This window comes from Arachis stenosperma, chromosome 9, assembly GCF_014773155.1.
Source record: "Arachis stenosperma cultivar V10309 chromosome 9, arast.V10309.gnm1.PFL2, whole genome shotgun sequence".
In the NCBI taxonomy this organism is placed as follows: domain Eukaryota; kingdom Viridiplantae; phylum Streptophyta; class Magnoliopsida; order Fabales; family Fabaceae; genus Arachis; species Arachis stenosperma.
The window spans coordinates 2,416,146-2,437,375 of NC_080385.1; the positions used below are offsets into that span (position 1 = coordinate 2,416,146).

General features: G+C 31.1%; 2 protein-coding genes and 1 long non-coding RNA gene across 9 annotated transcripts; all 3 read left to right on the top strand.

Annotated features, from left to right (window-relative positions):
- Positions 1-1,382: 1,382 nt before the first annotated feature.
- On the top strand, positions 1,383-12,916 carry LOC130947690 (uncharacterized). 7 transcript variants are annotated; one of them, XM_057876390.1, is made up of 12 exons: positions 1,383-1,578; positions 1,951-2,641; positions 9,365-10,188; positions 10,315-10,359; positions 10,506-10,547; positions 10,675-10,695; positions 10,999-11,091; positions 11,189-11,400; positions 11,471-11,681; positions 11,764-12,001; positions 12,086-12,239; positions 12,334-12,916. In XM_057876390.1, the coding sequence occupies exons 1-12, from the start codon at positions 1,404-1,406 to the stop codon at positions 12,640-12,642; spliced, it is 3,015 nt and encodes a 1,004-aa protein (XP_057732373.1). In that variant the 5' UTR covers positions 1,383-1,403; the 3' UTR covers positions 12,643-12,916. The 7 variants fall into 7 exon arrangements, 4 of the variants coding, with proteins under 4 accessions (XP_057732373.1, XP_057732374.1, XP_057732376.1 ...); XM_057876391.1 differs by having other exon boundaries at positions 11,011-11,091; XM_057876392.1 differs by having other exon boundaries at positions 1,419-1,621.
- Positions 12,917-13,532: 616 nt separating this feature from the next.
- Positions 13,533-15,471, top strand: LOC130947483 (uncharacterized). Its single transcript, XR_009072690.1, has 4 exons — positions 13,533-13,724; positions 13,893-13,948; positions 15,021-15,062; positions 15,162-15,471. It is a non-coding gene; the product is annotated as an uncharacterized LOC130947483 (long non-coding RNA).
- A 2,833-nt stretch (positions 15,472-18,304) lies between these two features.
- LOC130947936 (uncharacterized) lies at positions 18,305-20,937 on the top strand. The gene is made up of 4 exons (XM_057876648.1): positions 18,305-18,388; positions 19,208-19,338; positions 20,534-20,658; positions 20,851-20,937. Exons 1-4 carry the CDS (start codon positions 18,340-18,342, stop codon positions 20,852-20,854), a joined length of 309 nt encoding a protein of 102 aa, XP_057732631.1. The 5' UTR covers positions 18,305-18,339; the 3' UTR covers positions 20,855-20,937.
- The last annotated feature ends 293 nt before the right edge of the window (positions 20,938-21,230 follow it).

Sequence of the window (21,230 nt, forward strand, 5' to 3'; positions counted from 1 at the left end):
ATGAAAAAAAAATGGATGAAAAATATATAAATAAAGATAAAATTATAAATTTATCATTTAAAATTACATTAATCAATTGTTAAATCAATTATAATTTATATATAATGTAGATAAGGATATTAATGTAATTTTATTCTGTTATAATTTTTTTTTGTTTAATTACTTTATTGGCCTCTATAATTTTGCGAAATTTTCAATTAGATCCTCAATTTTTTTTATTAGGTCCTTCTTGATAGTAATTGATTTAATTGTATAGGAATCTAAGGGCAGGGACCAATTAAAAGAAAAAAAATATGGAAATCTAATTGAAAATTTTACAAAATTATAGAAACCAATAGAGTAATTAAACATTTTTTTTCTAGTCACCAAAAAAACATTTTTTTTCTACTTTTTCTTTTATCTAAACAAAAGAAACTTTTTTATTTATTTTTTTTCTTCATTCAAATAACATAAAAAAATTATTTTTTTTCATTTTTTTTAAATTTTTTTCATCATTTTTCATTTTATATCCAAAAAATTGCTTTAGTGTAGCTCAGCCAAGACATATCAGATATAGAAAAGTATAGGGTATCAACATATTATCTGTCAATTTATTGTTAACAATGATTAATTATTATATTTTAAATACATATATAAAGAAATGCATCTAAAAAATATATCTATATAGACACTTCTATTAAACACAGCTGTAAAAAAGACATTTTTATTAGACACATCTACAAAGGCACTTCCATTAAACACACTTATAAATAAGAGTTGGCAGATATTGACAAAAATGTTGTTGATAACATAGCAGGATTGATCAAATATATAGCAATTGGAAAAAATGGCTTTTAAAATTTGTCTACGATGACAAGTTGACAACTTCAATCATACAAAATTTGTTAAAAAAAAAAAATAAAGATGAAAACTCATGTATAATCGACTTCACGTGAAGTTGATATTTGATAGATGATTTGATTAATTTGACTAAATTTTAATCTAATACTCTTACCTATCAACTTCACATAAAATCAACTGCAATAAAAAAACAAATCCAAATACACACATACCTACATGTACCGTCCAGCCTTCATATTCATGTGTGATTCGCCAATTCTGGACCTTGTATTTTTTTTAATTATTATATTTAAATGGTTAAAGTTATTGAAATATCATATTTCAAGAAGTACATCCACATACATGAACATCTTCCTATAATAATATACATAATCAAAAAAAAGTTTTATCTAAATTAAGTAGAGTAAATAACTAGTATATGTAGCTAGTTCTTAATTATGGAGTGAGATAGAAGAATGTTTCCGTTTAATGATGAGAAATAAAAAGTAAGTGAAAGGAAAGAAACAACGTTACTTTGGTCAGCTGGTGGAGGGACCCACAAAGGGAAAGGGTAAAAATAAGGAATGTTTGGATCTCATACCATTCTTCTCTCATCTCTTCCCTCCTTTATTTTGTCTCATCAACTTGAAGAAGCAACAACAACTTGCTTCATCACCTCCTCCTCTTCTTCTTCTCCCCAAACCCACCCACCTGACCGTACCCTAGCTACCTTGTATTATGGATCATCGTCAAGTCTCGGTATTCATTTCCTTGTTATTAACACTTCATCTCTCATTATTAGGTAATTAAATCACACCAACCATGGACATCTTTGTTCTTCATCCTTTGATATATTTATTTTACGACTTATATTATTTCTAACAATAATAATATACTCCTATATCATTTAATTATATAAAACTCCTACTAATTATTAATTAATGAAATAAAAAGTTACTTTATGCACTTAGTGCAACCTAGATTTATACAATCCACCAAATAATAAGACTAACATGTTAACATGAATGACCATTGAATCCGTAAAATAATTTGACATTACAACTAAAGTTGGTAGGCAATTTGATTAGGATGAAATAATCAGTTTTGAATGATTGAATATTGATTATGCAGGAGTAATTGCAACCAAATTCACATTGGTTAACAAATGTGACTACACAGTGTGGCCGGGAATTCTATCTAACGCCGGCTCCCCTCTCTCCACCACCGGCTTCGTCCTCCAACCCGGCCAGTCCACTCCAGTCACCGCCGCAGCTGGCTGGAGCGGCTGCTTCTGGGGCCGAACCCTCTGCTCCCGAAACTCCACAGGAAAATTCTCCTGCGTCACTGGCGACTGCGGCTCAGGAAAGCTTGAGTGCTCCGGCAACGGCCCCACGGGTGCCACGCTGGCCGAGTTCACACTTGGCAGCTTTGGCGGCCTCGATTTTTTCGACGTCAGCCTCGTCGACGGCTACAACGTCCCTATGCTGGTGGCACCCATCGGCGGATCCTCCGCCGTAAACTGCACCGCCACGGGATGCGTTGGAGATTTGAACGGCGCGTGTCCTTCGGAGCTGAGGGTTATGAGTGAGGATGGAAAACAAGTAGTCGCGTGTAAAAGCGCGTGTGAAGCGTTCCGTTTGCCTCAATATTGCTGCAGCGGCGCGTATGAGACGTCGGATACTTGCAAGCCATCGAGTTACTCGCGAATATTCAAAAGCGTTTGTCCACGCGCCTATAGCTACGTGTTCGACGACGAGACCAGCACGTTTACTTGCGCGAATGCCGATTACACAATTACCTTTTGCCCTGCCCCTAGTACAAGGTTAGTAATCCGCAACACTCCTTAAAGCTTAATGGTTTTAAAGGGTAGTTTAGTCCTTTTAATTAGGTGCACTATTTGTTACATACTATATACATGCAATTATGGAATTGTCTATGGTGTGAAAGTTGGACCTTTAAGGTCTAAAGTAAAAGATACTATATAAGTGGATGAGAAGTACGCCTTTAGATTTTTTAAATTTTAAATTTTATTTTAAAAGATAAAATATAATTTTTTATTATTTATTTAATAGGTGGGATAAAAAGAAAAATATGAGAGAAAAAGTATTTAAAAATGAGAGATCATATTTTATCTTTTAAAATAAAAATTTTGAAAAATTCAAATTTATATAAAATTATTTTAAAATTCTTTTCAGCCATTGTTAAAAATGTCCAGTTGGGCATTTTTTTTTTTGTCATGATTTATGGTTAATACTACTTGGATTAAAGGAATTTTTTTTTTTGTTTTGGATTGGAGTGCACCACACCAACTAAACCCAGAACACCATACTCTCAAAAAACACAAAAAAAGAACACCACGCCCAAAGTAATTATCTCAACATAATACTTTAATTCTCTCACCTAAACTCTAACTACTAACTGAAGGGGAATAAATTCAAATGCATCTTCCTTCCATCCTCTCCCGTTGATGACCTCGGAAGGAGGTGACTTTGAGTTTTGGTTGAGGAAAACTTCCTCTGCTGATATGATGATGACTTCCTCTAGACCGTTCTTCAATTTATGACTCCATTAAGTTGATCGATTTCGCTTTCTTTTTCAACTATATTTCCGTCTTTTTGCTTGCTGCCTCAAACTTCTGATCCCAATATTCTATAGAAATTAACGAAGAATACTTTCACCAATCTCATCATTTGTTGCTGGTAAGAAAATGAGAGCGTTAGTGTGTCGTTGAACACTGCTATTAATTGGGTTGTTTTCCGTTTAAAGAGGAGATCCTTTGTCGTTTTTTACTGTTGATCGGGAGTAGGTAAAGTTGATTTACTGCTCTGGGTCCTTAGTTCTGCGGTGGCTGAACGGCGAGCATTGCAATTGAAACCAAGAAACGAAATAATGCCGTTTATTACTTTCATTGATTTTAATATTTCTGATCACATCAACATTAATTGCAGTTAAGGCTATAATTTTCAGTCCACATCAACAATAATGGAGGCTAATGCTAAATTGTCATATTTATGAATCGACCCCTAAATTTTTTTAAATTCCTTAACATATCCTCGTCCTTATAAGGTAGTGTTTGGTGGAGAGATAGACACGGAAAGACTGAGACTGAAAGATAGAGACTAAGAGACAGAGATTAAAATAAATCTCAGTATTCTGTTTAGTGCAAAGTGGGAAATAGAAATTGAAACAAGAATAAAACTCTAATTTAATATACACAAAGGATAAAATTAGAATTAATTAATTAAAATGAGGATATTTTAAGTATAAAATGTTATTAAAGTTTCAGTCTCTACCTCTAAAAGTTTTAGTTTTCTGTGTTCCTATTTTTTGAAAGTACTGAAATACTGAAATTTTGGAGATAGAGACAGAAATTTTAGTACCAGTCTCTGAACCAACAAATATAATATTGAGTCTCCGTCTCTCAATCTCTATCTCAATATCTCAAAACAAACACTACCTTAATGACCTTAAAATACTTTCACCACCCTAAAGGCTTCCTGCAATTATATACTGACTAGCTTTGAGATTTGTGAAGATGAACGTTGGGTTGGACACTTGCATTTGTAAGTACAGTTACCGTTCTGTTGCTTTTTAAGGTTGTGTTTGTTTGATGGGGATACTAATACATAGATACGGTGATACATGTCTATTATTTGTTTACTGAGATACGGAATTTTGAAGAATTTTTGAAGAACACGGTGACATACAAACATACATAAAATATATATATTTGGTGTCCTTAAAAAATGATGAGATACTGAGACACATTGAATAAGACACAAATCTTTACTCTTTTATTCTTAGTAATTTTTTAAAATGCCACTCTTATTCCTAACTTTAATCCATCTTTCTTCTTCTCCTTTTTCATTTTCTGTTCAGATTCTATCCTCCTCCTTTTCTCTCCTCCTTTTCCCGCCACACTCTCCTCTCTTCGTCTTCCTCTTCTCACTCTTCTCTCTGCGTCTACTCTACCTTCTTCCTCCTCTCCTCCCTCGTTTCTCCGCCTCTGCACCTTTGTTCTCCCCTTCTCATTCGTTTTTTCGCCTCTATTCCATCGTCGTCCTCTCTTTCTCATTTCTCTCTTCGTCTTCTACTTCACCTTCGTTCTCTCCTTTTCACTCATCTCTCTACGTGATTCAAAATTTTTCATATTTATTTTTTTAGATCTGTTTTTCAGATTTAAAGAATAAGAGGAGATTGTTACAATGTGAAAAAAGAGATTTTTTCCTATAATAATTTTTTTTTCAAATTTAAATTTTTTTTTCTAAAAAAATGGTTGAATTGATTATTGAAAGGGTTCTTGTTGAAAATAATTTAGATTGATGTTAAATGGTGGTGATGGTAAAAACTGAAAAGCAATAGTAATTGTAGTGGTAGTGATAAAGTATTGGTGGTAATGTAGGGATAAAATTGATATTTAATTTATATTGGTGTGTTTTGTCTAATATCACTAAACACAATAAAAAAATTTGTATATTTTTATATATATGTCTCTTTGTGTATTTGTGTCTGTGTCCATATATATATATATTTGAAAAACAATAAAAAAACGCTGCCTAAGGTCTTCGTTTTCACTTAGTTGGTCGAGTGGGGCTTTTTTGTAAAATCATGCAACTTCATATAAATGAGTTGTATCTGCTGACAGTATATTTTTCAAGTGCACACTTAGCTGTGTATAAATATTATTTGAAAAAGTATAGGTAGACAATGAAAATACTAAACAATGTGAAAAATAGATATATTGGATGTTCATTTTACTAGATGTGCGAATAATTATTCTAATATTAAGATTTAGATAGGTAATTTAAAAATATAGTGTGTTTTAATTTGATTGGTAATTATTCATATTGTTCAAAAAATTTATTGATTACCTACCATAATCCATATTATTTTAGTGTGTTATGATCACATAATAAGGCACATATGAATATGATTATCGTACCCATTACTGGTGTATAAAAATGTTAAACCCAACATTGGTCGATGATTTTTCGAATTCAAATAAGACCTTAATTTTCTAGTTGAACCAAATTGGGTTAGTCTACTGATGAGTTTACTAATTCGTTTAAATAAATGTTGGAGGTATGAATTCCGTCTTGTGTATGTAGTAATTTATTGATCAGCAATAAATTTTTAAATGAAGTTCAGTATCGCGACGAATTAGATTTTAATCTGTCAAAAAAAAGATACCGTAAAAAATAAAAAATAACTTTCTAGTTGAATTAAGTGCATATTAATCTATTGATTTGATGAGTACATATGATGCATGATTTTTTTTTTCACTATTCAACTTTAGATTTTGTGCTAATGCTAGAAAAGTTCATTTATTTTTATTTATGAGGTGAAAGGAGAAATGAATCAATATAAGGACCATTTGATAAGATATTTTTTTATCTTGTTTAAGTATTATTTGAAAAAAAAATCATATTCTAATCTTGATATGATAATTGATATAGAAAAGATTCAATGAACAATAATAATAATAATAATAAAAATAACACACAAAGACCAACCCAAATAAAAAGACATTATAATATGATAATACTAAACTTAAGTTTAAGAAACTGATCAATGATAACTATATAGTTTTAGAAGCCTTAGAGATACATTTACGTTATATTACATGACACAGAGGTGATATACATTATAAACCATCATGTTAGATCTTAGATCAATTCAAAACATTATAAACCATCATACTTGACCATAGTGGAATTCAAAATGACTTTCAATTACATCTCCTTCATTTCTGCTTCAGTTTTTAAGATAATCATATTTATCTTAAACCATCATATGAAATTTAATTTAATAATACTCAGTTACTAATTTTTCTCATGCTTTCGTCTTGACTTGACATATGCCAAATTAAAAAAAATAAAACAGTAATACAAATTAAAGAATATAATCTGACACATTGTAATTCTTACACGCAATATCTGAATTTTAAATTTAATTTAAAGATTCAAAAAAACTAAAAATTACAATTTACTTTACAACCTAAAAATTTGCTATCTTAATCTCAGCAATCATAATATATTTGCCTAACGACATTGTAAATGAAAAGTATCAAAATTCTGCTAAATCCTATCCACCGTAGCTCATAGCCATATGTGGAATGCAAGAATAATCATAGTTTACATATATAAAACAATATGATAAATTAAGAGTACGGAGAAGGGTCGTACTCAAAAAATATTTGTACTTAAAATTCAAAAGCTTATATCAGTGTCGTTAAATTATTTGTCTTAAAAATTTAAGCTGATAGAAGAGATAATATGAATAATCATTAAAGATCGAATACTCTTGAGGTTTGATACTATATCATAAAACCATTCATCCTAAAAATTTAAGTATAGAAAAAGGCAACATAGCTATATCTATAACAACAAAATATCAGCCATAAAAATCCGTCTTTGCCTCTTTTAAGATTATCAAACTCGCAAGTTTAAGTAAACTCGTGGAACTGACCTAGACTTGACCCGCGAATTAACTCGTAGACTCGTACGAGTTCACCTGTTATATATATATATATATAATGTATATTTACTCAATTCTAACCCTTCAAAATTAATAATATCAATCTTAAAACACATAATAAATTAAAATAACAGCACACATTATAACAAATATTTTAAAATACACATTCAAATCCTCTATAATTATTCTTATACAAATACAACATAGAACACATAAAATTAAAAATTCTAAATCTGTAATACTAAATCTTTAATTCAATATCGAACAATATCAAATAATCAAATTAACTCTAATCAAAATAATTAACCATCTGGCCATCTAACATAAACAGTAAATAGAGGATACAGAAGAAAAGAAGGGGCAAAGTCCCAACAACAGCTGATCGAAGACAAGGGTGCAGCAGCAGCACGAAACGACGGCGACAAAGAGTCATGGATTTCATGACGATGCAAACCAAAGCAGAGACAGCTCGACAGGGAACAGTAACTGCGGCAGAACATGGAAAAAGTGAGACTTGAGAGAAACAACGCAGATGAGTGAGTTGTGAATGAGTTTTCTTTCATTCTTTGGGAGTGTTATCAAAACCTTAATAAAAGAAAAGTTTTTTTTTGGTTTCAAAATGAGGCTTTTTTGAAAAAAAAAAAGAAAAACACAAACTCGCTAATTCGGTCCTAAACTCACGAGTTTGTCCGAGTTTGACCGAGTCTAGCCGAGTCTAGCCAAATTTACTTAGGATAAAGTCTATGTCCGAGTCAACTCGATTCTATATTTAAACTCGTAAACTCCAGAGTTTGAATACCTCTTTTGTTATCACTTATCAGTGCAGAAGCACTCTTCTTTCAAGAAATAAATGCGTATCATTTTGAAAAACACACAACAACCCATTATGTTTTGCTTTGACTTTGAGCATAAGACCTCTAATAGTTAATTTCTTTTTTTAAATTCATGATTTGGTACTAATCTGCATCCTGAAGCAACTTAAAAAACACAGAAGAACCTAGTATCTATGATTATGATTATTAGTTGTTAGACTACACAGATTACGAATTGAATAGAATAGTAACTAAACTTCAAAAACCAGCTTAAAAGGCAAAAGTTTTCTCAAATTTGGTGATTTACGTGTTGAATTTTTTTCTCTAAATTAATGGCACAGTGACATTGAGATTCCAATCCCAATTTGACCTAAAACAGTCAAAGAACGGGTCCAAGTATGAACATGATTTTCCAAATCATAGAAGTGAAATGCGCGTAAAGTCAAAGTGCGGTGTGTTGAGACTTACTTTGTGGTTTCTGGTATTAGCGATTCAGATCCTTCTTAGTTTTGACGCTGAAGCTTCAACTATTGTGAACCAAGTAAAGGTACCGTGATGCTTCAATCCCTAATTTTCACAGATTCACTTCAATAATTCTCCAGCATAAACTCAAAGTTCTTTCTTTTGCATTTCTCTTATTACCTATTGAGGATGTTGACTATGCTTGCATCTCATCATGAATTAAAAAAGAAAGAGCTTTGCTGTTTTTCTTGCTTATAGCTCAATTAATTAATATAAAAAGTGTTTCAGTCTTTTTCAGTTTTTGTGTTTCAGAAGTTGCTTATTTAGAAATAGTTATACGATTGTTTACTAAGTCAGTGATAAATTGATTAACTTTGATTAGAATTATCAAAGGTTTGATCACTTTACAATATAGAAATATCCCTGGTGAATATGTTATATAACCATTCACCCCAGTGCATTGAAGACTCTGAAGATATTGCAGTAAAACTCTATTAGAATTATCTGCTAAAAAAAAGATATGGACCTTTGGCAAATTGCAATGAGTTCTTTTTGCCTAATGTTTTGTTATATATTGACAGAACAGGTTCTGTGGATCTTTGATTTTAGCAACCACAATTTTCAAGACATACCAAGTTGAAATCTAATTCATCTCCTGCAATTTAATGACATCTCATCCTTAATTTTATTTGTCTGACTTTGATGACTAAATAGAGACCATACATGGTCAGAGTTAATCTTCATCTTTCCTATGTACTATTGCTCATTTACTTCCTTTTTTGGGTCTTGATTAGCACTACAAAAGCTGATGACATTGGTGTATACTGGGGCCAAAATAGTAATGAGGGAACTCTTGCTAATACATGTGAATCAAGACTGTACTCCTATGTAAACATAGCATTCCTTACCACATTTGGAAATGGTGAAACCCCGGTACTAAACCTGTCAGGTCATTGTAATCCTTCTTCAAAAGGGTGCACTGGTCTTAGCTTAGATATCAGAAGTTGCCAGAAGCAAGGGATCAAGGTCATGCTCTCGATCGGAGGAGGATCCAGTACATCCCAATTGACTTCTTCTAAAGATGCTAAAAATGTTTCTGATTATCTCTGGAACAATTTCTTGGGTGGTAACTCATCTTCGCGCCCTCTTGGGGACGCAGTTTTAGATGGGATAGAATTCAACCCAGGTGATAATGGATACTCAATATACTGGATGGACCTTGCGCGTTACCTCAAGTCCAACTCAACACAAAATGTTTCTATAGGTGCAGCTCCTCAATGCCCCCTTGTTAGTGCTGAGAACTCTACCTTTAGTAGTGGATATTTCGATTATCTTTCGGTACAATTCTACAACAATCCTTCATGCAATTTTGTGAGTAGCAGTACTAGTGGCTTCATAAATGCATGGCACCAATGGAGCAATTTGAAAGTGAAGAAAATATTTCTGGGGTTGCCAGCATCTTCTGATGAAGCTGCATCTGGCTATATTCCTGCAAATTTGTTAAATTCTCAGGTCCTTCCTATCATAAGGAACTCATCTAATTATGGAGGCATAATGTTGTGGGACAGATACAGCGATGTTAAGAGCAGATATAGTGATTCCATCGAATTCGATACAGGTCAGCAAATAACACTTGCTCTTTGACACAACCACCACCACAATTTGTATGCATTATTGAAGAAGAAAAGTTGTTGTTTAGTTCTAAGAAGTTCACTTTTTTTCTCTATTTGTTGGTGGCATGCAGGAGCGCAAGCATCCACGCCTGCCAAAAGGAACAAAACCCACACAGGTTAGTATATAGCACTTAACGGTTTAATAGAAAGATCACAATAGTTTATAGTGTTGTATACTTTGTGTCTAGAAGAAAACTAAGTTGTTATTCAATTCTGCTTAATTCACTATTTCTTTGTTTGTTGGTTGTACAAATTAAAAAAGGGAAAGCACCCATTCCTGTGGAAAGCATCAAACCTCATGCAGGTTAACAACACTTTGTGTTTTACAGTTTATACTTTATAGTCTTTTACACTTCTAGAAGAACTTTGGTGCTTTATTTATCTGCTAAATTCACCATCTCATGTTTTCTGTTTTTGTGGTTGGTATGCAGGAAATGGAAAACGCCATCTAGGTGAGCAAACAACAATTAGTGGTTAATTAAACAACCATAACTATTCATAGAAATGTACACTTTTAGAACAAAATTCGTTATTTAATTTACTGTTTAGTCACCAGTAAATCAATAGTTGCTAACTGCAGAAATCATATAAGCTAAAACAACTATGATAATAAAAAAACAAAAGCAATGATGAAGAGGATTAGAGGAGTATCCACAGTTGTCTCTTTGCAATAGTTTTCTGATCTTCGAAAGTAAATTCAAATTGTTGCCATAACTACTTTCACAACCTGCATATTGTCCTCTGACGAGTTGCAGTTATAAGGATAGTTATTGGCGTGGGAGCTGCCATTACAATATGTTTAATTTGCTACTTGAGCTGTGTATGTTGGAGGAAGTACAAAGCAGAAGGTAGTCACCACTTTATACCTTCTAATTTTAATCCTTAAGTAACTTATGATGAGTTGTAGAGTAAGAATACTATGTAACTCCATTTTCATTTCACTAGTGGATACAAGAAACAGGCAAAGGAAGCTAATACATGACATTGGAGGTGCTGCAATGCTTTCCAGGATGAATTACATAGCAAAAAAGTTTAAAAGAGAGGCTAATGCAGGCGATGAGATTGAAATATTCAGTTTTGAAAGCATGGTCGCTGCTACAAACAATTTCTCAAGCTCAAATAAGCTTGGTGAAGGAGGATTTGGACCTGTTTATATGGTATTGCCTAGATGCATTAAGTTTAGAAACCATCTACATAAGAAAGTAAGTAATGTCATGACACTTTCAGGGTAGATTGACAAACCAACAAGAAATTGCGATAAAGCGACTCTCTAAGAGTTCGGGGCAAGGGTTAACAGAGTTTAAGAATGAAGCTAAACTCATTGCAAAACTGCAGCACACTAATCTTGTGAAGCTTATTGGGCTCTGCATCCAAAGAGAAGAGAGAATGTTGGTCTATGAGTACATGTCCAACGGAAGCTTAGACCTGCACTTATTTGGTAGCCTTTCTTCTTTATCTTAACTTTTGAATGATCCTAACAAGTTTTATTGCTTATTAGTATGCATTATGTTCTTAAATAGATGCAGAAAGAAGGAACATTTTGGATTGGGAAAAGCGGCTTAACATTATAGAAGGCATTGCTCAAGGACTATTATATCTTCACAAGTATTCAAGGCTAAAAGTGATTCATCGTGATTTGAAAGCCGGCAACATATTACTTGACGATGAGATGAAACCTAAGATATCGGATTTTGGCATGGCTAGAATACTAGGACTAACAGGTTCTGAAGAAAAAACAAACCGAATTGTTGGAACACAGTAAGTATGCAAAATCATTGATAACCTCTTTTTTAGTCTCAAATGCTATGACATATTTATACTTACGTGTGTTATCACTTTCAGTGGTTACATGTCTCCAGAGTATATGTTAAATGGTGTCGTGTCCCCAAAAGTAGACGTTTTCAGCTTTGGTGTATTGCTACTAGAGATTCTCAGTGCAAAAAAGAATAACTCCTCTCACAACCCTGATTTTCCACTACTCAATCTCATTGGACATGTAAGTCTTCAAAGCTTCTGGTGTATCAAATTCAAGTTCCAACTTCCAACTATCTCAATTTTATAAATTATAAACAATGTTGAGTTTCTTATAGGCATGGAAGTTATGGAATGAAGGTAAAGCTTTAGAGCTAATGGACCATGGATTAAATGAAACATGCAACACTAAAGAAGTATTGAGATGTATCCACATTGGCCTATTGTGTGTGCAAAACGTTCCAACAGATAGACCCACCATGGTTGATGTTGTCTCTTTTTTGTCAAATGATGCTATTCAACTTGCTCAGCCAAAGCAGCCAGCATTCTTCATCAATGTTGATACAAACCAACAACAATTGCATACTAACACAAAAGGAATTTTCTCCAAAAATAGTTTAACATTATCTGATGTGGATGGCAGATGAAAAATGGCCATTTGAGGAACATTTAGATAATTAATTAGTGCAGTGGCAAAGTTACTCTTCATTCATAACTGTTTCATGCTTTTTGCTGAGGAAAAAAAATGGGTTAATTATTGTGTACAAAGCCGATCAACATATAGACCTACTATGATAGATGTTGTCATTAATCTTTCAAATGGTAACATAGATGTTGTCACCTATCTTTTGAATGATATTGCTGAAATACTAACATTGTGTATACATGTGCGATTTAATTTATTTTAAACGTGTATTTATATTTCAGTATGTATTTTATACTAGTGGTTGCTAGCATAGTCCTTGTGGATAATAAAAAATGATGTTACTCCATAAAAATGTAACACTTTCTACTTTAGACAGCCTAACCTTTGAATTTCCTTAACTTTTAGCCAATATTGGCTAATTTTTTAAAAATGATTTTATTTATCTTAAATTTTAAATGCTAAATTATAATTCCTTAATTTTAGACATTAAATTATAAATTTTGAAACAAAATTAGTTAATGTTAAGTAACTGAAAGTTAATTTCCCATACTTTGTTATCAAGTGTACACTTTTTATTATGAATATTATTTTAAAATTCTAATATCTGTAATTTCTTTACAATTAATATTTTTTTATTTTTCAATAAAAAATCTAAATATACAATTAATTAAAAAAGAGTATAAAAAATGAACTTTTAGTTAGTTAACATTAGTCAATTTTTCTTTTTTAATTTCTGAGAATTCTCTTCTTTTTCTTAATTTAGAATTTATAAAAAATATTTGGTTTCTGAATAAATTATATTAATACTTAAAAAGATAAAAATTAAAATTCCATAGGAAAAATTATAAAATGATGGTTAAGAATTAATTAATTTAGATAGATAGAAATAGAATTATGGAAAGAGGATCTAGTGGTTGTGTTATGTGACTCCTATAAATAGCAAAATAGAAGCGTAAATAAAAAGCGTGAAGCGCTGAGGGTATAACCTTGTCTCGTGTCGTGCGCCATCAACGTTCTTTGGTTTTGCGATTCGGACCCAACCCTAATCCCCCTTTTGCATCTCAACCATGTCGACCAAGCAAGGTATCAATCAATCATTCTTCTTCCTTCCTTCTTGATTTCTTTCTTTCCTCTTTAGATCTGTTAATTAACCATTATTCATGTTGATTTCACAATTCATCTGATTAATTCATTGGCTAATTTATTGATTGATTCTTAATTTCTCTCTCTTATGTTTTGGTGTGGATTTAGGTGGAAAGGCTAAGCCTTTGAAGAAACCTAAGTCTGACAAGAAAGACTACGATGAGGTATTTCTATAATTACCCCTTTTCTTTGGGAATAATCTTTTTATTTATCATATTTTGATTGTTGTTGTTTTTAAACAAAATTTCCAAGGTTGATGCGCTTTTGGTTCTTATAGTTAGTAATTAGTCTAAGGTCAAAGGGCCTTTAGGGTTTGTACTTTTGGATTATTGATTGTTTCTAATATGTAACCTTGGATAGGTTATTCATATTTACATTATTGTGGATTTTAGCTATTTGATGATGAACTAAGTTGAAAATCAAGAACTAGATAGGAATGTGTTCGTTTAGAACTAATATAATAAGATTGGAACTTTGGGTGCCTCCTATAAATCACCTTATTTGTGTGGTGTAAGAAGATTTCTGTCTCTGGTTGGCTTCACAAATATTACATTCTATATCTCCTGGCCTAGACATAGTAGAGGGAAAATGGAGTTCATGATTTCTTGATGTTGGTTGGACTCGAGCATGCTCAATCTTTGGGGTTTTTTTTAGCTAAGGCAATGTTTTATGTTAAAAGATGCTCTTTCTTATGTTATATCTTATATGAATATCCAAGAGTGTGTCATTGGGAACCCTACGTGATCCAAGGTGAAAAACTAGGGTTGAATGTTGAAGTAGTGCTCAGACCATAGTTAAGGCAATAACATAGGTGTTGGCACAGCGGTGTGATGATATAGATGTTCAAGAAACATTTTCCTCTCTTGTTATGCAAGTGTCCTTGATCTGTCTGCCCATGATGATTACGATTATGATGACCATGTTAGCTTCTTTTTTCTTTAACCAGTCTTCTGTCCGGTCAGTTGCTCGTATATGAATATGGCACTGTCTACAAATGGAAGTGGGTTTTACTTGTTGGGTGGTTCTAAATTTAGTTATGCATAGGACTTCGCTGTTGAAACCTTGCTCCTTGGTTTCATTCACAATGAATTATTTATCTTTGGCTTGATAGTTTATGATGCTTGAAGTATGATAGGCAATCAAGGCCTTGCACAAATTAATGCAAATGTTATTTATCTTTTTTAAACTTCTCAATCTGCTTGTGATCTTACACAATTGATTTCTGTTATTTTGTAGGTTGACATGGCCAACATCCAAAAGAAAAAAGAAGAGGAGAAGGTTCGATATTTTACTTTAATTTAATATCATGCTTCATTCAGTTGTTCTGTTAGGACGGTAATCCTGTTTATGCTTAACCCTGTTCCATCCCTTAAACAGGCGCTAAAGGAATTGAAAGCCAAGGCGCAACAGAAAGGTTCATTTGGAGGTTCTGGGCTCAAGAAGAGTGGAAAGAAATGAGGGCTCTCAGCCATGAAACTTAAATTAGTATACTTCCATCATTAAGCTCTGTAATTACAATTATCATGAGCACATCTCTTATTGTGACCTACTTTTGTTGTTAGTGTTGGTAATGAACCTAGGCATGTCATGATGTACTCCCAATAAGTTACTGATTTGTATTTCTACTGTGTGCCCTTCTTGGGTCCTGACTGCTGATAATTCCATCTTTTTCTTTTCTTGGATTTCATACACACAAACTTAGTACTGTAGTTAGATATTGTGCTGCCCAAGTTAATGGTTTAACTGTGCCTCAACTGAAAAATAATATTGTTTTACTTTTTGTCTGACTGTTAATTGGTTAATAATATGAATTAAAAACTAAAATAAGATTGTTAATAAGATTCATGTTGAGCACGAAAATGTGTTTGTTTGTCTGTTACACCAACTCCAAATAAAGATGCAAAGACTGTTATGTTTCTATCTGTTTCTGTATTATCATCTTTGAATCTTGAGTGCTATGTTAATTGCAGTCTATCTGCATGATCACATCTGTTAAGTTTTATCCAGTGCTGTAAACAACCAAATCATGTCATGATTCCAAGGTTATTGGCTCGTTGCTAGACCAAATTAGTCTTCATCCTAAAAGTCTACTCAGTATAGAGATCTGAAATAACAAGGCATAAACAATTAATTTGAGCCATGATATAGACGCGAGCAATATTGGAGGTGGACACTTTCTGAAAGCGGGGCAAATAGTTTCAGAGTTTTACAAGTTTTCTTCACATTTGGCTTTTCTAATATAAGGTTTTAATATTTGGTTAGGTTAAGGTACACTATTAATATTAGTAAATATAAGGGGCATATTTTTAAGAACTATTCAATCGCTTAAACCAATCCGTTTTTTATAATAAACATAATGCTAGTCCTATATCTTAGATAAATGATCAAATTCGTCCTCCAAATTAGTCTCTACAAAATTTTTTTTAATTAAATTCCTCCTTCAAAAATTTTAAATTAATTGCGTTAGTCCTTCTGTCATTTTCTTTGTTGACGGTGTCAAAATTTGTTAACGTCTCACGTTAAGTGATACTAAAACACACACATAAGAGTCTTAATTGACTATTAGCATGATAAATTTATGAAATTAGATTAAATCAAAACCTAATTGAGAGAAGAACTTGAGGCATTGAAAATTTTTAATTTGGGGTTGATTTGATCTAATTTCATAATTGTATTATGTTAGCTGCTAATTAGGACTACTAGCTGTGTGTTGTGGTGTCCCTTAATATGTCATATCAACAAATTTTGATGTCATTAGCAATGGAAGCAACAGAATGACTAAAATGACTAACTTAAAATCTTTAAGACTATGTTTGGATGTTGTACCTAAGACAAAAATATAGAGACGATAAGGATATGAAGACAGAGAAATAGAGACAGTCTCTAATATTTTTATATTTCTGTATTATGTTTAGAAGCAGTGAACAAAAACTTGTCAGATGTCTTTGTTTTTTGTATTTGGAAAGATAGATATAATTTACTAAATACATAACAAAAAACATTATATACTCTTTTAATTTTTTTTAAAACTAAAATATTTAGTTAGAAGTTTCACCTTAGAAAGGATTAAAAAAAAGAAATAAAAAGGGTTAGAAATGAAACAAAGAAGAAGAAAAAGAAGAGAAAGATGAATAAGAAGAAATGGCACTAGTCACCAGATTAGACGAGCTTTTCTTTTTCTTTGCTGGTTGCACAGCTGCAGAATGAAGAAGAAGATAAAGTTAGGATTTTGATAAAGGAAGAACAAGCTCTGTTATTTGTAAAATATATTAGGAGTAAAGAAGGAAAAAATCACTAAAATAGTCTTCATATGTCCTAAGTGGAGACTGTTATAGAAATTTTACTAAGGTAGCGTTTGGTGGAGAGATAGAGACTAAAAGACTGAGAGTGAGAGACAGAGACAAATAAATCTCAGTATTCTGTTTGGTGCAAAGTGGGAGATATAAATTAAAACAAGAATGAAACTCTAATTTAATTTGTACAAAAGGTAAAATTGGAATTAATTAATTGAAATAAATGTATTTTAGATAAAAATGTTATTAAAGTTTCAATTTTCGTCTCTAAAAATTTTAGTCCCCTGTGTCCTCATTTTTTGGAGATACTGAAATACTGAAATTTTAAGGATAAAGACAGAAATTTTAGTATCAGTCTCTGAACCAACAAACATGATACTGAGTCTCAGTCTCTCAATCTCTGTCTCAATACCTTAAAATAAACACTACCTAAAAGACATATACAAAAATGTGTATTTTGCTATTGTTTCTTAAACCAAACATATTACAAAATATAGTATTGTCCTTTGTCTTTATCTCTATAGTACATTTAAATACTATTTAAAAAATAAATTTAATTAAAAAAAAATTTAGAGACTAATTTAAAAAATGAATCATCTTTCAAAAACTAAAGTTCTTAGAAGACACACCACATTTGTGGCATATTAGTCGGGTTGGATAGGATTAGTAAAGTTTCTTATGACAAAATTCAAATGCTAGTAACTCGATTAGAATTAAAATATATAAATGTTTACATAAATATAATAAAAAAATTGTATCTTAAGTTCTTAAGAATTAAGTCAACATTCACGTCTAAAAAATAAAGTAATAAACCATTCATTGTAGAAAGAGCAAAATGTTCTTTTCATAAACACCAAGCGATTACCTTAAATACCTATATGAAAATACAAAATTTTATCAGTTCAATTGTTATAACTATGTTAAACTTAATAATCCACCTTCATATAATATAATAATAAAGATAAAGTGAGGAAGTCTTTAACCTTTAGACCTCACATGCATGAAGATTGAAGAATATACAAGACTTTTTTTTTTTTTTTAAGTTGCGTGTAACCTTGATTGAGTTGAGTGCATATATTTATTTAAATTATGCAACTTTACGCGTAAAAAGATTATCCTTTTTATTATTCAATTTAATTTTTTTCCTAGGACGTAATGAAATTAATTTCCATCTATATATACACCCTCTATCTCCAGAGTTGAATTCAGAAAATATATATATATTGGTATAACTAAAAGTTAATTGTCATCGTGTTCAATAGATGGCTAAGTCCATGGCAAACTTGTTTTCATGTGTTCTTCTGGTTTCAGGTTTATATATCATTTCTTCATTCTTTTCTATTTTCATTTATTAATATTGCTTTCATATTTTAATTTTAACTCCTTATTTATGAAAATTGTTAGACAAGTTATTAATTACATCAGTCAATAATGGACCCTAAGGAGCTCCACTAACAAATGCGTCTCGTTATAGACTTATAGTGATTATACATCTTTGACCATACTTAAAATTATGAAAACTCAAGTGCAGTCAATTTTATGTAAAATTGATAGTTGAGAACGATTAAATAATCAATTCCGTTAGGTAATCAATAAGGATTCTACCAACTTCTGCCAACTCTTATTACTGTGTTTAATGAAAATATTTTTATGGATGTTCTAATGAAAATATCTTTTTTATGGCTGTGTCTAATGGAACTATCTTTATGGATATGTTTCTTGAATATATTTTTTTATATATGTGTCTTTTAGTGGAGGTGTTTTAATATTAATTATTGTTAGCAATAAGTTGGCAGGTAGTATATTGATACCCTATACTTTTTCTTAAATAATTTAACTGATTTGACTAAATTTTCATGTAACTAACGACTCTGAATTATTAATTTTACCTGAAATTGACTGCATCTGAATTTCCACTACTTAAAATATGTTATCAAAATTAAACTAATATTTTTTATTATTTTAAAATGTTTTTAAATTTAAAAAAATAGCGAATAACGTTGTCAAATAGATTGTGACATTAATTTAGCCATACGTAAAAAGTGTTACTAAAATTGAATAATTACTATCTCTTTAGAATAATTGAATGATTTACGTACATGAATGAAAGTGTGTTGTTTTTGTTTACAGTTTTTGTGTTTGCGGTGACAATTGAAGTGGGTGAAGGTCGACAATGTCACGAGACTTTGTCTAATTATTTGTGTGAGAGAGTTGACTTGTGTCAATCGATATGTGAACATCGTCACGGAGGGATTGAAACAGTTGGGTATTGCGCTTATCCCCATTGTTATTGCTCCTACAATTGTTGATTAGGGTTTGCTTAAAGCACCTATTAATTATATATGAATAATAATAGGCATTTAAGTCATTTTCATTTTTCGTATGCATTTGTACTCAAATTTTATCCAAATAAAACAATTAATGAATATTGTTATATACTTAATTGTCATCTATATTTAGAGATTAGATATTATTATTCTGATTTGAGCAAATTTATTTATTGACTGATTGAATCCAATAGGAGAACAAAAATCAAGTAGCTAGTTGAATTGGATAAATAGGTTTGATTAGTCCGTTTTATAATTGGTTCGGCTATGGAATTTGAACAAATTAATTACTAGACCAATTTAAATTAGTAAATTAATTACTAGATCAAATTAATAAATTAATAAATTAGTAATGCGCTAATATTTATTTAAATAAATTAATAAATTAATTATTAGACCGACCTAAATTAATTAGATAGCAGCATCCCACTCTAAGAATGCACTATCTACAAGAATTAGAGTTATGATAATTTAGTGGCTATCTATAAAGAAGTAGAGGGTTTTGGATATGATAATTTAGTGTCAATACTTAAAACATCTTTATTGGTCTTAGCGGACCGCTTTTCAATAATATTTTATATTGGACCAAAAGTGTCTTGGACCTATATTTTGGATACAAATATTTTAATAAAAAAAACATAATTGTCCTTTTTAAATAATTGACTTTTTTTTTACTATTAACAAGTTCAAATATATATTAATGTCTTTCTTTTTATATGATAAGTTGTGTTTATTTACAGACACAAAACATTAAGATAGAAATATAAAAATATAAAATTATATTTGATAAATAAAATATAAACAAAAATAATATATTTAAAAATATTAAATTAATATATTTTGTATTATTTTTAATAAAAAAATATATAAATATTAATAAAAAATAATTTATTTATTATTTTTTTTTTATCAAATTTTTATAATTTTATTTTTTATTTTTTAATTTTAGTATAAAAAATAAGAATAAATTAAATTTTTATAATTTATTTTAATTTATTATTAAATAAAATATAAAAATATTAAATTTTATATTTATATTTTTTTATATCTTATTTTAAGTATCATGTCTTGTATTATTTTTAAAGTGAAACACAACCTGTACTAATAAATTTTTCAATCATTCATCTAGGCTTGGCAGCATGGATCTTATTTGCGGGTACCAAACCCGACCCAACTCGGTCGGGTAGGGTTGCCAACCCGATCCGCTGTGGGTAAGGTTGGGCACGGAGCAGGTTGGCCTGCGGAGCGAGTAAGGTACGGATTGAGCCTCAACTCTACCTGCCCTATCCCATAATATGTGTTATATATGTTTAAAAATGTTACATATGAGAGTTGAACCAAAGACCTTAAACATGTGCAAAAGGTTTGTAGCCACTGAACCAAAGATACTTGTATTATTTATGAGATATTTGTGTCATTATAATAATTTTTTTTGTCAACCCGCAGGTAGGATCGGATACCCGTGGGTTGAGCGCGAATAGAGTTAGAGTTGGATATTTCTCAACTCGCGAGTAAGATAGGATTGAGTGTTAGCTAAAAACTCAACCCGCAGGTAGAATTAGGGTTAGATTCAAACCCTACACTACCCTACCAATTATCACCCCTACATTCATCTCTATTTAATTGCGGAATATGATCGAATTTTTATGAAATTCAGAGCAAAAGGTTCTTACCTTTTATCTAATAGAAAGGAGGTGGGTTGTAAATTTGTAATTCATTGACCAAAAATTTATCCTAAATATCAACTACGAAAATAAAAATTACTTCCTAAACTTTGGCTCATATGTAATTTACTTTTAAAATTTTTAAATAATGGTTCGGAAAAG